The sequence below is a fragment of the Opisthocomus hoazin genome, chromosome 20 (genome assembly GCF_030867145.1).
Source record: "Opisthocomus hoazin isolate bOpiHoa1 chromosome 20, bOpiHoa1.hap1, whole genome shotgun sequence".
Classification (NCBI taxonomy): domain Eukaryota; kingdom Metazoa; phylum Chordata; class Aves; order Opisthocomiformes; family Opisthocomidae; genus Opisthocomus; species Opisthocomus hoazin.
Genome location: NC_134433.1, coordinates 4,792,941 through 4,811,830, shown reverse-complemented (window position 1 = coordinate 4,811,830; position 18,890 = coordinate 4,792,941). Strand labels below are relative to the sequence as shown.

The following is an 18,890-nucleotide window of genomic DNA, read 5'->3' as shown; positions in this document are numbered from 1 at the left end:
CTGAGGCCGAGGCGCTGCCGTAATCGCTCAGAAGAGCTGCAGAGCAAGCGCGAGTGTGTCTGCGGGACGTTCCCCAGGCATCAGTACAGGCTGGGGCGGACCTGCTGGAGAGCAGCTCTGCGGAGCGGGACTGGGAGTGCTGGTGAATGACAAGTTGACCATGAGCCAGCAGCGTGCCCTGGGTGCCAAGAAGGCCAATGGGATCCTGGGGTGCATTACGAGGAGTGTGGGCAGCAGGGCGAGGGAGGTTCTCCTCCCCCTCTGCTCTGCCCTGGGGAGGCCCCATCTGCAGTGCTGGGTCCAGTGCTGGGCTCCCCAGTTCAAGAAAGATGAGGAGCTACTGGAGAGAGTCCAGCGGAGGGCTACGAGGATGAGGAGGGGACTGGAGCATCTCTCCTATGAGGAGAGGCTGAGGGAGCTGGGCTTGTTCAGCCTGGAGAAGAGAAGGCTGAGAGGGGACCTTCGAAATGCCTCTAAATATCTGCAGGGTGGGGGTCAGGAGGACGGGGCCAGACTCTTTCCAATGGTGCCCAGCGACAGGACAAGGGGCAACGGGCACAAACTGAAGCAGAGGAAGCTCCAGCTGAACCCGAGGAAGAACTTCCCTCTGAGGGTGACGGAGCCCTGGCCCAGGCTGCCCAGGGAGGCTGTGGAGTCTCCTTCTCTGGAGATATTCCAGCCCCGCCTGGACGCGGTGCTGTGCAGCTGCTCTGGGTGACCCTGCTTGGGCAGGGGGTTGGGCTGGGTGACCCACAGAGGGCCCTGCCAACCCCTGCCAGGCTGGGATTCTGTGATTCTCTCTCCAGTGCCGTCTCGCGGAGGCAGGGCTGTGTTGGCCAGAGCTGCTCTGGGTGCACCCAGACGTGGTGGGGCCGTCGGCGTGCCGGTGCGCGGCAGGCACGTCCGACCCTGCGGAGATGCTCCCGCCTGCGAGGAGGCTCCGTGGCGGCCCCGGCTCAGCAGGGCTGGGGACAGCCCTGCAGCTCTCCGAGCTGTGGCTCTCCAAGGGTGAGCTGAGACTGTGCTGGTGGCCCTGGAAGTCCCAGGGGTACGCTCATCGGGGGTTTCTTCATCGTCTCAGTCTCTGCACATCTTCTTTCCGATCCAGTCTCCCCGTATCTTCTCTCTGATCCTTGCTGGGTAGCCTCCTTCCCTACCTGTTTTCCATCACCTTCTCTCACCTTCCACCATTTCTCCACCTCTCCTGTTGCTGTGGCTCCCCGGGCTGGGCTGCAGCAGCCGTGTGCGGGGTGAGGGTGGGTGCCACAGGCTGCTTCCCCCCGCAGCGGTGCCGTCGGCTGAGCCCCCCTCGCAGGTGCCTGCGACGCTGCGTGCCCAGGGCGAGGGTGTGAGACGTGGCCGTCACTCACATGCTGTCACCTCTGCTGCACGGGGGAAGAAGCACACAAGCGTTTCTGGCCATGGCTTCGCTCGAGGCTCGTGTTCCAGGTTGGCCTTCTCTGGAACGAGAGGCTTTCAGCCCGGTGGAGAAGAGGTGGGAGAGCAGTCCAAAGGCTTTTAGGTTCTGGCAGCCTGATGCAGTGGAAGGTGTCCCTGCCCATGGCAGGGGGTTGAGCTGGGCGATCTTTGAGGGTCCCTTCCAACCCAGACCGTTCCGTGAGCCCATGGTCCTCTGGAACTCGCTTTTTGGCGTACTGGGGAAAGGGCTCGTTCAAGAGACGAAGGCGTTTGGATGGAGGATGCACGTGATGCTCTGTCGTGATCTTCCTGGCACATCTTAACGTTCAAGGCCAGGCTGGACTGGGCTCTGAGCAACCTGGTCCAGGTGAAGATGTCCCTGCTAATTGCAGGGGGGTTGGGCTAGGTGGGCCTTTAGAGGTCCCATCCAGCCCGCCCTGCTCTGTGATTCTGTGCTCCCTGGGGCTGTTTGCTGCGCTCAGCCTGGCAGCAAGGTCAGACAGCGAGTCAGAGCCCGGTGTGGGTGCTCCCATGGGGGGAGCTTCCCTCGGGGCAGCAGCCAGCGCTGAGGGGGTCAGCGTGTTCAGCTGGATGCCGGCCGGGTGTAGTTCCAACGTTTTCTGGCGCATTTCCCGGAGAAGGGAACGCAGCGTGGCGAGCTGAGGGTGCTCTGCATGCCGGGGCCGACAGCTCCGCCGCACCACCCGCCCTGGGCTGGCAGCGCTCGGGTTGGGGCGGGAAAGGAGACCCCTGCACTGTGGGACCGCGCTTGCAGAGTGGGGACGGCTGCCCTGGGCATCCCCGGTGCCCCTGGCCCAGCCTGCAAGCCCCGGTCCCCAGGGTCCCCCCGCCAGGCGGGAGGGTCGGTGGTGGGGGACGCGGGGTCCCCCCAGACCGTCCTGCCCAGCTCCGGCACCGCTCAGCGCCCACCGCGGGTCCACCCCGCGCCCGTGCTGGGTCCGGCACAGCCCGGCAGCGTGGCGGCAGCGGCAGGGCTTGGCCCCGGGCACCGTCGTGGCCTTGGCTGTGGCTGCGTGGATGCTCGGGGGCAGCAGGTCTCTCCCCCCTGTGAGACCCTCACCCCTGCTCTCTCTTCCTCGCCCCCCACAGCACTCGACGCTGTCGCGCAAGTTCGTGGAGGTGATGTCCGAGTACAACGCCACGCAGACGGACTACCGGGAGCGCTGCAAGGGCAGGATTCAGCGGCAGCTGGAGATCAGTGAGTAAAACTGCGGCGGGGGAGCGCAGCGGGGCTGTGCGTGCCGCGGGGCCTCATCCTGCACCGGTTCTCGCCGGGTTGGAGCAGCCGGGACGCGGCCCCTGCTGGGGGACAGACACGTGGTGGCACCTTGCGTTCCGGTGTCAAACCCCAGCCAGCAACGGGCATCCACGAAGCGCAAAAACTCCCGCCAGATTTTCTTAAACGCTGCACAGAGAGCGCCCAGAGCACAGGGAGGGAAGTTTCTTCCATGTTTGCAGCTCATTTTGAAGCTAGGGGGAACTCCTGATGCCCGCTGTCACCTTGCCTGTCCTCTGGGTGCTTTTCACTGTGGGTGAGCCGGATGCGATAGAAAACCAGAGGGGTGAGCTCTGGGGATGGGGTCCTTGCCGCTGACGTGGCTGCCCGTGGCGCGGGAGGAGCACGAGCCTCAGCGCCCGCCTCAGGCAGCTCCCTGGATCCAGGACCCTGATGACTCTTGGCAGCGGTGGTGGTGTCTGCTGGCCAACGGTGGGCCCCGGTGACACCTCTGAGGCTGCCACCACCCTGGCACCAAGCTGGCCCTGCAGCACCCGGAGCCCGGAGCAGAGGGGACGCCTGGTCCTTCCTGTCCATAAAGCCATGGTGGTTCTTCTGGGCAGTCAGAGATACCTGGTTAGTCTCAGAGAAACGTGGTCATCTCGCAGCAAAGAGGAACCGTACCACCACCGCAATCAGGGGAGCGAGCAAGCAAGGGAGAAGTCAGGGCGTGCAGAGATTGAAAGAGATTTTTGCGATAATCCCATTGTCAGAGCGGTGTCGTGGGTGTTGATGCTCAGAATGGAAGAGTCCGAAGCCTGGTCATTTGTTCTGCTCAAAGAAATGGGTGCTTTTCTTCCCTTTCACAGCTCGGTGTGAATAGTAAGGCAGGAGACCTCTGAGTCCGAACGGTGTCCTTGAAGGTCACCGTGGGGATGTCCTTCGGGAGCTGCAGGTGCCTGGGAAGCCGGGTGCCAGGGGGGTTTGGTAGCTTCTGTTGAGGGCTGGAAGGAGACGTGGCTGTGCACGCCTTTGCTCTGTTAAGATCAGTCTTCATGATGTGTAATAATTACAGAAAGGTCTCCCACTGGCTGAATGGAAGGGTTGGCTGGCGGGAGGCTCAGCAAGAGCCGGACACGTAAGGTAACGCGGGGTGCTGAGTGTGTCCCTGCTCCAGCTGACCGTCTCACTCGTCAGCTAACGGCCTTCTCTAGGTGACACCCAGCCACAGGGGTGGCTCGTAATGTCAGCTGGCACTTCAGGCATCCCTGTGCCTCCCTGCTAAGAGAGGACAAGATTTGAAAGGACTTAACCAGGTCCTTGATTGTCTGCAGACCTGAAAGAAACCTTCATCTTATTCTTCTGCTCCCAGATTTTGGAAGGACTCTGCCGCTTGGCTTAAGTTGTGCAAAGGTGTTAAATTCTGCTTGCCTTCACGGTGTCCATCGTGCCGGGCTGTTGGCGGGTGCAGGGAGGAGGCTGCCCGGAACTCGCCGTGTGCGGTGGCTGGGTGCGGGGAGGTGTCCTCGCGGGCCCTGCTTTGCCTTCGGGCGGGGGTGTGGAGCAGATGCGGGGTGGGGTCTGCGCGGGGAAGGCACGCGGTCCTGTGCGCAGTCCTTTCCGAAAGCCGGGTGCCTCTGTCGGGACAGTGGAGAATCTCCTCCGGCAGAAAGGCCGGTCGGGAGCGGCGAGCTCACCGAGGTCTCGTCAGGAGCGCTTCCCGGGCGGAGGGCTCGGAGGTCCCGGCCGGCGCCTGCAGCCCCGCTGCTCCCGGGGCTCTTCAGGAGGCTCTTTTGAACGGAGCTCAGCTGGGATGTGGCGGCTGCACAAAGCTCTACGAAATCCTCAGCTCGCGTTTTCAGCAGATGAATCCAAAGATAGAAAGTGCCGGGAGCTCTGACAGCGAAGCCAGTAAATCACTCGGGTCTTGAAAGTACGAGAGCGGGGACTGCTCAGCTGCTCTGGGGAGGCTCCCAGCGCCCAGCGAGTGTCCCCGTCCTGACGGCGTCTGCTTCTTGCTCTGGAAGTACGACAGTCGCAGAAGAAATGGTGATGTGGAGTCACTGCCCTGGGCCACAGCCACCCCCCGGGGCTCCCCACGGCGCTCGCAGGTTCTGCCCCTGCTCCCTGTGCAGGCACCGCTGTGTCGGGGCGTGCCACAGGTTGTGCCTCATCACCCTCGCCGTCACCCTGCCCAGGCGTCGCGGCTGAGCCCGGGAGCCTGTCTGATGTGGATGTCCTCTCCTCTCCCCCTGCTTCTGCCCCAGCCTTAACGGCTGCCCTCACCCCGCCGCGCTCCCTCGCTCTGCTCCCAAGCGCGGACGCCCTGGGCTGGTGACGGGAGGGCGGCTGCTCAGCGGCTGTCCTCTGCCTGGACCCTGCCTGCCCCAGCCGTGTCCCCGGCTCTGCTGCTGGGAGCTGCCTTCCCCGGGGACGCCGGCCACGCTGCCTGCCGTGGGAGGGCTCGCGCCTTCCGTCTCTTCCTCTCCCTTTTGTCCCTTATGAGAAGCGACACCTTAAATCTAATTCGGTTTTGCTGCCGGGAGAAATTGAATTTGAAGCTTGGAGGAGCTTGCTGTGGTGGGTGTGCAGCTTCCAAGCCATGGAGATGCCGCACAGACGCTGCTTGTTTTGAAGAACAGTTTTGTTATGTGCGAGACCGAGGAGCCAAAAATACAGCATCCGCCGTCTCCAGAGGCACGGCGAGAATTAATCAGCCCCGGCCGCTCCTCTGGGCACCCCCGGGTGGTCCCGCAGCCCCCGCTGCTGAGATGGGCGTGTTCAGGACTCCTTTCGTCTCAGAAATGACCACGGGGTTTATCGGAGCTGAGAATGCCTCGCTGGGTGACAGCCAGCCTGCAGAGCGCTGGAAGGTGGCTCCTGCAGCCCCCCGGCCCAGCAGAAGGGGTCCTGGGGGACAGGGAGGTGGGTGGCAGGGTGTGACGGGCTTCCACCGGCCCAGCAGAAGGGGTCCTGGGGGACACGGAGGTGAGTGGCAGGGTGTGACGGGCTTCCACCGGCCCAGCAGAAGGGGTCCTGGGGACAGGGAGGTGGGTGGCAGGGTGTGACGGGCTCGGGAGGCTTTCGGAGCCGGAGTCTGCTCATCCCAGCCCTGCGGCCGGCAGTGCCAGACCCGTCTGAGCTGGGGGGCAGCTGGGGGGGTCGGGTCACTTGGACCTGTTCCCGGGTGGACGGGGCAGCGTTATCCGTCTCTCCGCGAGCCGTATGGATTGGTGCCTAAGGAGAGCTGGAAAGCCGGATGCAGACAGAGGATCCCAGCGTGGGGAAGGTGCCTTGTGCTCAGTGTCTCCAGCCTGAGCCATTGCTCTGTGGGTGCCCGTGCAGCCGTGCCACCGGGAGCAGGGATGCTGCGAGCCGGGGGAGCACCGCTGAGCCCTGACGGCTGATTCCACCGCGGCGTGTGTGGCTTCTGCCACCCCAAGGTGCCCAAAGTCTTCCCTAGCGCAGAACTGGGCAAACTGGCGTTCGGCATCAGCTGGGTGATGGGTGGGGGCTGTGGCACCAGAGGCTTCCCTGGGAGCTTGCCCATGGTCCTGCGCACCCGATGGAGCTGCTCCTGCTGCTGCCCCCTGGGCGCTGCCCAATGGGGACGGTCACGCCGTCCAGCCGGGACGGTCACACCAGGGACTGCGCGGTGGCCTGGAGGTGGGAAGTCTCCTCGGCAGCTTCGTGTCTCTGCCTGCCGCAGAGCCTCTGACAGCCCTGCCGCACCGTGACCTGTGCCTCGCCGCTCGCCGTGCTCTCCTTGCCAGCTCAGGGCTGAGTTTGCTGCTCAATGCTCTGTGCTGCTTTGCTCGCTGGCAGAGCTTCTGCTCTCCGGGAAACTTTAACTTCTAGAGGTGCCAAGTCAGAGGCAGATGTAGTCTGGAGCTCTCTGTGAGGCAGAGGACCAGTTTTCATGATTCCCCAGTGTTTGGCCAAGTTTTAGGGCAGGGGCTTTCCCCCAGGCTCTTCTCCCGTTGGGGGCACCTCGCATGGACTCAGTCCTTCCATCCCCATTGGTGGCTCTGTGGGGATGTGGGCACCAGATCAACCAAGTATCGAGCACACTTTCATCTGATTTTGTTGCTGTTGAGGAGCTAATGACAGCCTTCCCAACCCAGGAAACCTGGCCAGAAGGCGGTGGGCTCCTTGGGAAGTCCTCTGGGCTCCTGCAGTTGGTTATACGGCTCTGGCAAGCGCTGTGCTGGATGGCGTGGGCGAGGTGCAGCCTCCGGACCTCGTGCTTTGGCTCGGCATTAAAGCAAGCTCTTCTTGACCAGCGGTGGCCTTTGGCCAAGCCTGTGCTGGCTGGCTGGTTGTTAATCCATGGGATGGCTTTGCTCTCATCCTTCGCCTCACCGGCTCTGTGCTCTGCAAGAGGGGAACGGGGCAGCGAGGAGGTGGTGGGAGCCAGGATGAGAACACGTATCCTGCACCCCATCCCACCTCCACCTGCGAGAGACACGGCATCTCCTGGTGCTGATCCCACTGCTGGCCCTCGGGGCTTGAACTGGGCAGAGCAAGCAGCTCTTGATGCTCCATGCCTGGCAGGCTCATCCTTGGCACTGCCAGCGACCGCTTGGAGCTGAGCGCAGTCAACAGGAGGATTTGCAAAGCTGTGCTGTCCGAGGCCTTGTTCTCCCTTCCTGGAACCAGGGCTGTTTCAGCTGAGAGTGAGGAGTTACAGAATCCCAGAATGGTCGGGGTTGGCAGGGCCCTCTGTGGGTCACCCAGCCCAACCCCCTGCCCAAGCAGGGTCACCCAGAGCAGGCTGCACAGCACCGCGGCCAGGCGGGGCTGGAATATCTCCAGAGAAGGAGACTCCACAACCTCCCTGGGCAGCCTGGGCCAGGGCTCCGTCACCCTCAGAGGGAAGAAGTTCTTCCTCATGTTCAGCTGGAGCTTCCTCTGCTTCAGTTTGTGCCCGTTGCCCCTTGTCCTGTCGCTGGGCACCACTGGACAGAGTCTGGCCCCGTCCTCCTGACCCCCACCCTGCAGATATTTAGAGGCATTTCGAAGGTCCCCTCTCAGCCTTCTCTTCTCCAGGCTGAACAAGCCCAGCTCCCTCAGCCTCTCCTTGTAGGAGAGATGCTCCAGTCCCCTCCTCATCCTCGTAGCCCTCCGCTGGACTCTCTCCAGTAGCTCCTCATCTTTCTTGAACTGGGGAGCCCAGCACTGGACACAGCACTGCAGATGGGACCTCCCCAGGGCAGAGCAGAGGGGAAGGAGAACCTCCCTTGCCCTGCTGCCCACACTCCTCTTGATGCACCCCAGGATCCCATTGGCCTTCTTGGCAGCCAGGGCACGCTGCTGGCTCATGGTCACCCTGTCGTCCCCCAGCACTCCCAGTCCCTCTCCGCAGAGCTGCTCCAGAGTCAATGGGCAGGAAGGGCTGGCAAGGTGGGAGTGATGCTCTGTCACCCTAAGACAGGTACCAGTGGCTGCAAACGGGCTGTGGGCCCTTGCCCGGAGCTGGGGAAGGTGGGGAGGGTGATCGGCCCATGGGGACGTTGGTGTTGTGCAGCTCTGCAGACCCATGAGCGCGCAGTTGGTGGAGTTCAGCCCCCACCTGCAGCTATGAGCTCACACGGGGCGCAGAGGGGTCAGGTTGTTCTCTTGCTGCAAAGCAGCAGCTGCTCAGGGCTTTCGGGGCACCAACAGGTCTTGGTTGTCTAGGCCAGCCTCCTGTGGGACTTCCACCTCTGCCCGTGGTCCAGGAGCTGGGTGAGATCAGGTCTGGGCCACCCAGCCCGTATCTGAGCTGTGCTGCGGAGGTGCCTTCAGCCCCGACTCTGGCCTTGTTCCCATGGTGGGCTCCGGTTGGTGCTCAAGACCTGCTGGGACTTTGGAGCTTTGTTGTAGTCACGTTATGCGATCGTGGCCTCGCAGAGTGGTTCGGGTCGGCAGAGACCTTCAAAGACCATCCAGTTCCAACCCCCTGCCATGGGCAGGGACCCCTTCCCCCAGCCCAGGGTGCTCAGAGCCCCGTCCAGCCTGGCCTTGGACACTGCCAGGGATGGGGCAGCCACAGCTTCTCTGGGCAACCTGTGCCAGTGTCCCCTGTCCTTTCTAGCCATGTCTTCTGGAAGGACCCTGGCCCTACATTGCAGTGTTGTCTCCAGTCCTGTCTCCAGCCCCATCTCCTGTTGCTCCCGACAGGACTCTTTGGATCTACCCCAGACCTGATTTCACAGCTTGTTCTCTGGCCCTGCTGCTGGCCACCATCCTCAGCACCCCGCTCATGTGCGGTGGGGTGGGTGCCAGCTTGGTGAGGGCCCTGGATGTGCCAGGGCCGTGCTGGCTCCTGGCTCAGCCCCCAGCCCCAGAGGATCCCCGCTCCTGCCCTGCGAAGGGACGGTTTCTGCCGCGGGATGGGATCCCTGTCCTCTGCCTCCGGCTGCTGCTCTTGGGGCTGCAGACCGGGCGTGGAGGAGCAGGCTGCAGCTCCTCACTCTCTGGTTCTTGGTGCCAGTGTCTCACACGTGGGTCATCTCTCTGCTGCGTTGGACATGCCCCTTTTCTTCTTTTTTAGAAGCTTTGTTGTGCTTTTTAAAGATGTTCTTAAGGGCTGCTCCGTGGATTGTTTGGTCTCCTCGCAGCACACCACTGGATTTGAAGACGTGCTCCGTCTGCAGAGGAGAAGCGATGGGCTGTGTGTCGGGCTCCCTGCTGAGCCACTCGGCCGCGTCCCTCCCTCCGGCCCTGGGTGCCATGGAGGCAAACCAGCTCGTCGGGGGCTCCTCGTGTCCGTTGGAGGCAGCTTGCGTGTCCCCACCAGTTACAGCAGTAGAACCGCTGCTGGGAGAGCCCGCGGCCGGAGACGTGCTGGCGCTGCCCCGCTGCCCTCCGCTCCTCCTTCCCTGCATCGCTGTGCCCCCTCTGCCCAGTGCGTGGTCTCAGGGAGCTGGCTGTGGCCTGGAGCGTGGCCTAGGACCCGTCTCGTTACCCTGCCAGCACAGCGGGACCGAGCTCAGCCCCTTTTTCTCTCTTGCCGTCCGTCCCGGTCTGCCCGTCCCGGGCGCCCGGCCGACAGCCCTGGCTGTGCCGGGAGCTCCCGTGGGGTCTGTGCCCTGGGCTGCTGCTGCGAGAGCCAGCGGGGCCATGCTCGCAGGGACACGGAGCCGTTTCTGCCAGTCATTAAAATACAAATCCCATCAGCTTTATAGATTATGAGATCACATAAATAATAGAGGAATTCCTTCCTGGCCGTGGGCAGTTAACTTGCAGAGAAAGTATTTCATTTCAAGAGAACCAACAGAAGAAAAAAAGAATTTTAAGGACTTTCCATTTTTCCCTTCTGGCCACTGTTTCTTCTCTTGTTCTTTTTTTTCATTTTCTATTTCTCTTCTAACTGCTTTTTGGACACCCTAGCAAAGGTCTTCTTCTCTTGTGCCGCCTGTCCGTCACCGTTCCACGTTGCTGCCCGGGACCCAGCCCCGCGTGACGCAGCGGGGATGGCACAGGCTCAGGTCTCGCCTCTGGAACGCCAGGCGCCTTCGCAGCCCCTCTGCTCGCGCGCTGTCACAGCTCCGCTCCGCCGCCGGCCCTCCGGCCCGCTCCGCGCTGCCTTGCCCGTTCCCAGGTCCGGCGCAGGCTGCCAGGAGCCGGGGAGGGCTCACAGGGCAGGGCGGGGGATGCTCCCAGCTGCGCGTCTGGGGGTGTCCTCTGGCCCCCCGGAGCCCGGACGGCGTTCGCAAGGGACCCCAGCCCAGCTCTGCATCCCGCCACCCTGCCCGGTCTGGGTGCTCGGTGTCTCACATGGCCCAGAAAGCAGCCGGAAAGCTTTGCTACCTGCTTTCGATGAGGAGGCTGCACGTTCCTCCTCTGGGCACCCAGTTCCAGGGCCTCAGCACCCTCAGCGTAGAACATTCCTCCCCGATGTCCAGCCTCACCCCCCCTCACTCCGTCTCCAAGCGCTGTCTTGTGGTGGGGACCCCCGAGCTGGGCGCAGGGCTGCAGGGGGGGTGAGGAGAGGGGAGCAGAGGGGGAGCATCCCCTCCCTCACCCCGCTGGCCCTGCTGCTGGGGACGCAGCCCAAGAGACGCTTGGCCTTCGGGGCTGCCAGCGCACGTGGCCGGCTGATGTCCCGTCTGTCACCCACCAGCATCCCCCAGTCCTTCTCTGCAGGGTGCTCTCCATCCATCCATCCATCCATCCCTCCATCCATCCATCCCTCCATCCATCCCTCCATCCCTCCATCCCTCCATCCATCCATCCATCCATCCCTCCATCCCTCCCTCCCTCCCTCCATCCATCCCTCCATCCATCCCTCCCTCCCTCCCTCCATCCATCCCTCCATCCCTCCCCCAGTCTGTGCTGGCACTGGGGGTTGCCTTGACGCGGGTGCAGGACCTTGCAAAGAGAGACGTGTGATGAAGCGTGGAGGTGTCCATGTTGGAGGAGCTCCCCAGGCTGGGTGGCAGCACGCACCGTGGCTGTCGGGTGGTGGCCGGGCATGGCTGGGTGGGCAGGGCCCCCGCGGAACTCCCCGGGGCGCTGACCTGCTTGTGGTGAAGATCTGGACCGGGTGTGAGGTTTTGCGCACCTCACTGGTCTGAGCTCCTGGTGCTGGAAGCAGGGAGCACTGCCCTGTGGGCTGTGCCCGCGCTCTGCCACGTCTCCCGCATTCAGAGGAGCCCTGGACTCATCCTGGGGGACGTCACTGTCCCCGTCGATACCCCTGCCTGTGGGCAGCACCTCGCAGGGGAGCCAGACCCCAACCCTTCCCCGCCTGCTTGGTGAAGTCGCTTCATTAGCTGCGCCTGCCTGCTCACTCCGGGTCCCACCGGTGGGATGTCCCCTGCCCTCTGTGCCGGTGCCACCCGCTCCCGCGCCCCCTCCCCACTCCCACTGGGCAGCCCCAGCAGGAGCCTGCCCGCTGCCGTCTCCCTGTGCAGCACTGTCGTTTCATGGGTGCTCCCTGCTTGTTGGAGAAGAACACGCTGCAGTTATGGGTGGAGGATCGGCGTCACCCCCTGATTATCACCCGGTGATGGATCTCCCTCTGCTCTGTAGCAGCGTGGAGCGTGTCCGTGGGGCAGGGAGGGCAGTCACAGAATCACAGAATCACAGAATGTTCGGGGTTGGAAGGGACCTCTGTGGGTCATCTGGTCCAACGTGCCCGAAGGAGCTGCGGGGCTGAGGGAGCCGCGCAGGGGCCGAGGAGCAGGGGACGGACGGAACCAGCTCGGTGTCGCAGCCGCAGGGCTGGAACCCGGGCAGCCCAGCGCCTGCAGCACCAGCCCAGGGAGCCCTGCTCAGCCCCGTGGCCTTCAACTGGCCCGGGATGGGGCTCGCTGGGAGCATCCCCGCTCCCAGCCCGCTGCTCTGCAGCCCTCCCCCTCCACAGCCCGCCGACCGGGTGCGGGTGGCTGCCGGTCCCTTGGCCCCGCACCCTGCCCTGCAGCAAAGGGCAGCTTGACCAGGAGGGACAGGCGGGCGTTCCTGGGGAAGCTGGGCCAAGCTGGCAGCTTGACCTCCTTCCAAAGAGCTTCCAGAGGGCTGGCACGGAGCTGGCCTGCAGGATGGCCGCCCCTCGAGCTGCCCGGTGCGCTCTTGGGGCTGGAAGCGTTGCTCCGCTCCGCTCTCCGGAGATGCTGTGGGGCCACCAGAGCTGGTGGGGCTGCGGGAGCTGTGGCTGTGACGGGGGGCTCGTGGCTGACTCGTGTTGTGTCACTTGCAGCTGGCAGGACCACCACCAGTGAGGAGCTGGAGGACATGCTGGAGAGCGGCAACCCGGCCATCTTCTCCTCTGGGGTAAACACTGGCGCGGGCTAAAGCCGAGCCAGCGCGCGCGCCCTGGGGAGGTTGGCTGGGGATGTGCCACCATGGTGGTCCCAGTATGGGAGTGACAAGCACAGCCCGAGCAGGAGGTGGGACCCGGGCGCTCCGGTCTGTCCTGGCGCTGCTGCCTGAGCAGGGGCCATGTCCTGGCCCGAGGGTGGGGTGGGGGTTTGCTGCAGACTGCCTGGCTGTGATGGCTGGAGGGGCTCCAGGGCTCCTGCTCTTCCCTCTCGTGGTGCCCCCAGCCCCGGTACCTGAGCACGGTGCTCAGTGGCTCTGTCTTCTCGCAGATCATCATGGATTCAAACATCACCAAGCAGGCACTGAATGAGATCGAGACCCGGCACAGCGAGATCATCAAACTGGAGAACAGCATCCGGGAGCTGCACGACATGTTCATGGACATGGCCATGCTGGTGGAGAGCCAGGTGGGGAGATGCCGCGGCCCGATGGCTGGCTCACCAGGGGAGGTTGGAGGGCGACGGGGCTGCCTGGGTGGGTGCTGAGGGGAAAAACTGCATCTGGGACCGACACGGCTCCCGCGGGGCTGAGCTGGGCCCCCTGGGGCCACCTGCCCTGCGCCCCGGAGCCGGGGCCGCTGTGTGCCGGGGCGGGAGGTCCGGTGACGGGGCTGGAGGAGGGGAGTGGGTGGCTGCCGCTCAGCGGGGATTCCTCCATCGCCCTGGTGCCGGGTGAGCTGGGGGTGCCGCCGGCCTCGGTGGTCCTGCCAGGCCGTGGCCCCTGGCCCTTCCGCCGGGCGCGCGCTCCCGTGTCTCTGCTCACCCCCCTTCTTGCTCGCCATGCTGCCGCGGCCCGAGGAGACGCCAGTGGCAGGTACGGTGCTGCATGCTCTGCTCTGCATGGCTGCGCCTGCATGTCCGCGGCTCTCGCCCGGCGCTGGGACCTGCTGGTGTCAGTGCCCCGTCCTGTCTGCCCCGGGGCTGGACCCTGCCCACACCCTGCGTTGCCTTGTTGGGGGAGGGGGAGGCTCCGAGCTGCTGGCACCAGGAGCAGGGGTGCAGAGCTGCAAGGGGGTCTGATGAGAGCAGAGCAGAGGGCTGGAAAGTGGGGCAGAGAGGAACCTGGTGAGGTTCAGCAAGGGCAAGGGCAGGGTCCTGCACCTGGGGAGGAACAACCCCAGGCACCAGGACAGGCTGGGGCGGACCTGCTGGAGAGCAGCTCTGCGGAGAGGGACTGGGAGTGCTGGGGGACGACAGGGTGACCATGAGCCAGCAGCGTGCCCTGGGTGCCAAGAAGGCCAGTGGGATCCTGGGGTGCATCAAGAGGAGTGTGGGCAGCAGGGCGAGGGAGGTTCTCCTCCCCCTCTGCTCTGCCCTGGGGAGGCCCCATCTGCAGTGCTGGGTCCAGTGCTGGGCTCCCCAGTTCAAGAAAGATGAGGAGCTACTGGAGAGAGTCCAGCGGAGGGCTACGAGGATGAGGAGGGGACTGGAGCATCTCTGCTACGAGGAGAGGCTGAGGGAGCTGGGCTTGTTCAGCCTGGAGAAGAGAAGGCTGAGAGGGGACCTTCGAAATGCCCATAAATATCTGCAGGGGGGGGTCAGGAGGACGGGGCCAGACTCTGTCCAGTGGTGCCCAGCGACAGGACAAGGGGCAACGGGCACAAACTGAAGCAGAGGAAGCTCCAACTGAACCCGAGGAAGAACTTCTTCCCTCTGAGGGTGACGGAGCCCTGGCCCAGGCTGCCCAGGGAGGCTGTGGAGTCTCCTTCTCTGGAGATATTCCAGCCCCGCCTGGCCGCGGTGCTGTGCCCCCTGCTCTGGGTGACCCTGCTTGGGCAGGGGGTTGGGCTGGGTGACCCACAGAGGGCCCTGCCAACCCCGGCCATGCTGGGATTCTGTGATTCTGTGGATGCTCCCCCCGGGCTCTGCCCCGGCCGTGGCACAGGGAGGGAAGGAGAAGCAGCAGCTTTAGGCAAGGCAGGGAGCAGCAGAGAGCCTGGTGGGGGTCAGTGCTTGGGGGGGGGGGGGGGCATAACACCAGAGCACCCCTGGGCTTGCACGGCTCCCCCTCCCCGTGCTCTCCAGAGAAAGGAGCATTGCAGAGCCGCTGGCCCTGGACCCCAGCTCTGCACACCGACTCCCTCCGTGCCACGCAGGAGAGCGCTGGGCTTCGAGCCGCCCGCCCCTGCCACCCTGTTCGTCACACCAGCGGTCTGTGGGTGCTGGAGGACCTGGCTGCTTCCCTGGGCCGGCAGGATGGGGACAGAGGAGGTGGACAGGCTGGGGGAGCTGGCCTTCAGTCCGGCCCCCCCAGCCCCACGCCGGGGCCCTCCGTTCTCGGCAGAGCGCGTGTGCAGATCAGAGCGGCCGTCCCTGCATGCGCATGGTTTCGTGGGCATCGCGTGGTTTTGTGAGCATCCCACGTGGCATGGCTGGCACAGTCCTCGCTCCCCCACCACGCTTCCCATCTCAGCAGCATCCAGTGCGGTGTCCGTGTGGATCCTGTTACGGCTTTGATGTCACCTGAGATATCAGACAGGGCGGTCACCAGGCCATGACTGGGCTGGGGAACCCCCGTGACCCTCACCCTTGCGTCCCTGCTGGGATGTGCATGGAGGTGCCAGCCCTCTGGGGCAGAGCCCGTGGTCCAGAGCCCCCCCCCGGGGCACCCCGGAGCACCCGGTGCCCGCAGGCAGCTGACGGTCCCCCTCTCTCCCACGCAGGGCTGCTGGGCAGGGTGACGTCCGCACGGTGCCGGGGAGCAGAGCAGGAGGGGGCTCACGGCTGCGCGGGCGCCTGGGCTCTGTCCCCGCTCTGCAGGGAGAGATGATCGACCGCATCGAGTACAACGTGGAGCACTCGGTGGACTACGTGGAGCGGGCCGTGTCCGACACCAAAAAAGCGGTCAAGTACCAGAGCAAAGCCAGACGGGTGAGTCAGGGCACTGGCCGGGCTCGCCGACACCTCCGCCCCGGGGCAGACCCCCGCCTGCCCCAGGAGCGGGCAGCCCCATGGCTGCCTGGGCCCTGCTTCACCCCGCAGCACTGGGCACAGCGCTGGTGGCATTGGCCGGGGCAGAGCTCCCCGACATGGCCTGTGGGAGCGCTGACAACAAGCCATGGGGCAGGGCTGCTGCTCAGGGGCAGGGAAAGGGACAGGGTGGGTGCCATGGGCCAGGCCCACCATGACAGCCACGTCCCGTGCCGAAAAAACCCCAGAGAAAAGGCACGGTGCCCGCCCCAGTCCCCACACCTGATCCCCAATCAGCTCCGCAGCTCGGGGACCCAGCTTGGGGCTGAAGGGGCAGCCAGGGTGCCCGTCCCTGCCCCAGGGCTGCTGGAGCCCCTCCGGCTCCCACCGTGCTGCTCAGAGCCCACCACGGGCGAAAGGCACAGGGCAGCTCGCAGCCCCCGGCGCTCGGGGCCATCCTGCCCCCGCCACTCACAGTCTCCTCTCCCCTCTCTCCCTGCCGGCGCTGGGACACCCGAGCAGAAGAAGATCATGATCATCATCTGCTGCGTGATCCTGGGTATCGTCATCGCCTCCACCTTCGGCGGCATTTTCGGCTAGACTCGCCCCACGGGACTGTTTGCGTGCGATGGATGGAGCCGCGCGCGCCGGGGGGCCGCAGCCGCGCCGGAGCGAACCGCGCAGCCCCGGAGCCTCCCCGCAGCATTTCAGTTTCTAATGCATGGTTGTTTGTGACGCTGTGTGTGCGGTGCGGTGCGTCTGTGTGGAGGGAGCGCCGGCCCCGGGGCGCAGGCAGGGTGCAGGGGATGGTGATGGGTGCAAGGGGGTCCCTGGGGGGAACCCGAGCTCTCATCACTGCTCCAGCCCGGGTGGCTGGCGGGGACCGGGGCAGGGACAGAGGTGCCCTCGGGCGCTGCTGCTCCTCCTGTGCCGGGCAGTCTGTGTTAGCGATGGCAGAGGATGAGGAGGGAGCGACAAAGGGTGTTAGGGGTCCTCGTGAGCACAGTGCCCAGTCAAACCCCCCCCCCAGCTTCCCCCCCACCTCCAGCCAGAGCTCTCATGTCCCTCAGCCGCGTCTGTGCTTGCAAACACCTTTCCTCGGGCTGCTTCTGGCGGGGCCCTTCCCCAGGGGTGCCCTTGGCCCGTGGCCGTGCCCGGCCGCAGGCCCCCTCCTCGGCCAGCCCTCGCCCCACGGTGGGTGCCAGGGGCTGGACGCGCCCTGCTTGGCAGCGGGTGCCTGATGGAGTGGTGTGGGACGAGGGGCTGCTGCTTGGGGATGGGGACAGGGCGGGAGGGCAACGGGTGCTTGAAGGCCAGCGCGTTTCACCGACTGCTCGCCCAGCACCACAGCCCCATCTTTCTGCTCCCGGCCCCAGCGCACAGCGGCCCCGGCTCCCGCCAGCTCGTCGGGGCTTGGGGCTGGCTCCGATGCCCGCAGCCCCGGCAGCGCTTGCCTGGGAGCAGGGCTGCTCCCCGCCTCGCTCCTCCACAGGCACCCACGGCAGGGGGTTGGCGGCGGCTGGGCTTCCTCCTGCCGTGGTCCCAGAAGCAGCCCTTGTTGCATCCATCCCCCTGCAAGCCAGGAGCAGCAGCCTTCCTCCTCCTCCTCCTCTATCCTACCAGCTCCTGAGCAGGGCAGTGCCCGGCTGCCCCATCCATCTCCTCGCCAGCTCTTGGCATCTGCCCGCCCCTGCCGCCTCCTCGCATGCTGCCCTTCTTCCTGCTCCTGCCCTGGGCCAGCCGGCGAGGCACCCGCACTCGGTGGGGTGCTGAGGGAGCAGCGGGGTGCCCTGTGCCCCCCGCCGCACCCACCGCGGGGGTGCAGCCCCTGCGGGGTGGCCTGAGCCTGCTGGCACCTCGGAGGGGCCCCGCGTTGCCCCTGCCCGGTGTCCTCGCGTTCCTCTGCAGGCTCCGGGCTGGCCCACGCACGCAGCAGGGCACCACGGAGGAGCGCGGGACCCAGCTCGCAGCCGCACGCGGGGAGAGGGGCCGAACCCCAGCGCGGACACCGGTGGCAGAAAACGGGCTCTTGGCCCAGCCACAGCTCGCTCCCTGCCACCGCCACCCGAGGTCCCGCAGCGCAGGTCCTGGCTGCCTTCTGCCACCGCCGGGCAGCACGGCCAGCCCAGTCCCCTGCCCGGCCCAAGCCCCCGGCGCCTGCGGCCATGGGACCCCCCAGACCGGAGCCCCCTTCTCTCACAGTCCCGCAGCAACTGGCGCGAGCCGCAGCCCCTGTGCAAAGGGCTCGGGGCACCGGGCCAGGCCGGCTCTGGAGCCCAGGGCAGGAGGCAGCGCGGGCAGGGCCCTCGCGCTGCGGGCACGCGTCTGCCGCTCCCGGCCCCGCGCAGCCCCCCGCCACCGCAGCCTGGGCCCCCTCCTCCGGGAAGCAATAACACTGCTGGCAGGGCGGTCTTGGGCGGGCAGGCGAAAACGCTCCTCAGGCGCTGGCCCTGCGGCCATGCCCGCTGCTAGCACACGGCGACTCCTTTTTCTTCCAAGCAGCGGCTCCCGTGGCGCGAGCTCGCACGACATCAGGGCTGTGGCCCACCCCCGCCAAGGCGCGAGGCCCGGAGCAGCACCGGGGCGATGCCGGCACTCGCTCCTCCTGTGCTGGTGCCACCACCACCAGCAGCCCCCCAGCAGCAGGAGCCCGCCGCGGCCGCAGCCGGCGATCCCGCCGCGGGCGCCGTGCCGGGGTCCTGCGGGCAGCGGCGGTGCCGGGCTCCGACGCGAGGGAGGCGGAGGAGCAGGCGGCCGCTGGTGCCGCGCCGGCAGGCTCACGCTGTCCTCGCTGTGAGGGGAGGGTGTTTTGGTGCAATAATTTCCCCTGCACTATGCGAAGCCCCGTTGGGTTCCTTTTTACCTACCCGTCGTTGCATGTACAGACCGAATCACCAACAGCGTGGCTGTGCTTTGGGGAGACATCTCACTTTTTTCTTTCCAGCCCCCAGCCGCTTGTCCTTCGGGTCACACCGCCTCTGTCCCAAGTGCCACCTGCCCTCCCAGTGCCGGGAGCGTGTCGATGCAGTATTCCACGAGCAGTGTGGGGCACGCACAGCTTGCACTCGAACTGGGGATTGGTTTTTTTTTTTTTGTAATTTATGTACTTGAAGGCTTTCCGAGCCCCCTGTGGAGTTGTACTGTTGCTGTACTGTGAGCTAAGTGTCCTTGTTTTCTATGTGGATCTTGACCCTGGCTTGCTCTGTCTCACTGGGCTGGATGACACTGTACGTTGCCTCTTTTCTCCTTCACCCTTTCCCTCCCTGCTAGCCTCCCTTTCTTCTCCCAAAGCTCTGGGTGCAAAACAGCTTCCCATTTTGTGGAATTTTTATGTAGAATAAACATTTGTAACTGTAAAGCTCTGGCTGGCACCTCTCTCTTTCAGGGGAAGGGAGGAGGTGACGGGGAGCTGGGCTGACAGCCCCAGCACCCTGGGAGCACCAAAGCAGTCAGGATGGGCCTGGAGCAAAGTGCCCACAGGAGCAGCTGCCCCAGGAGTAACGAGCACTTCTGCCAGG

At 65.2% G+C, this 18,890-nt stretch overlaps 1 protein-coding gene across 1 annotated transcript in view; it reads left to right on the top strand.

Annotated features, from left to right (window-relative positions):
* The window catches only part of STX1A (syntaxin 1A), a 101,038-nt gene extending 82,308 nt beyond the window's left edge, over positions 1 to 18,730 (top strand). Inside the window, exons 6-10 of the mRNA XM_075440048.1 lie at positions 2,530 to 2,638; positions 12,342 to 12,415; positions 12,733 to 12,870; positions 15,223 to 15,333; positions 15,895 to 18,730. Coding sequence (XP_075296163.1) covers positions 2,530 to 2,638; positions 12,342 to 12,415; positions 12,733 to 12,870; positions 15,223 to 15,333; positions 15,895 to 15,972 — 510 coding nt within the window. The 3' untranslated portion in view covers positions 15,973 to 18,730. The remainder of the gene's footprint in view (positions 1 to 2,529; positions 2,639 to 12,341; positions 12,416 to 12,732; positions 12,871 to 15,222; positions 15,334 to 15,894) is intronic.
* The last annotated feature ends 160 nt before the right edge of the window (positions 18,731 to 18,890 follow it).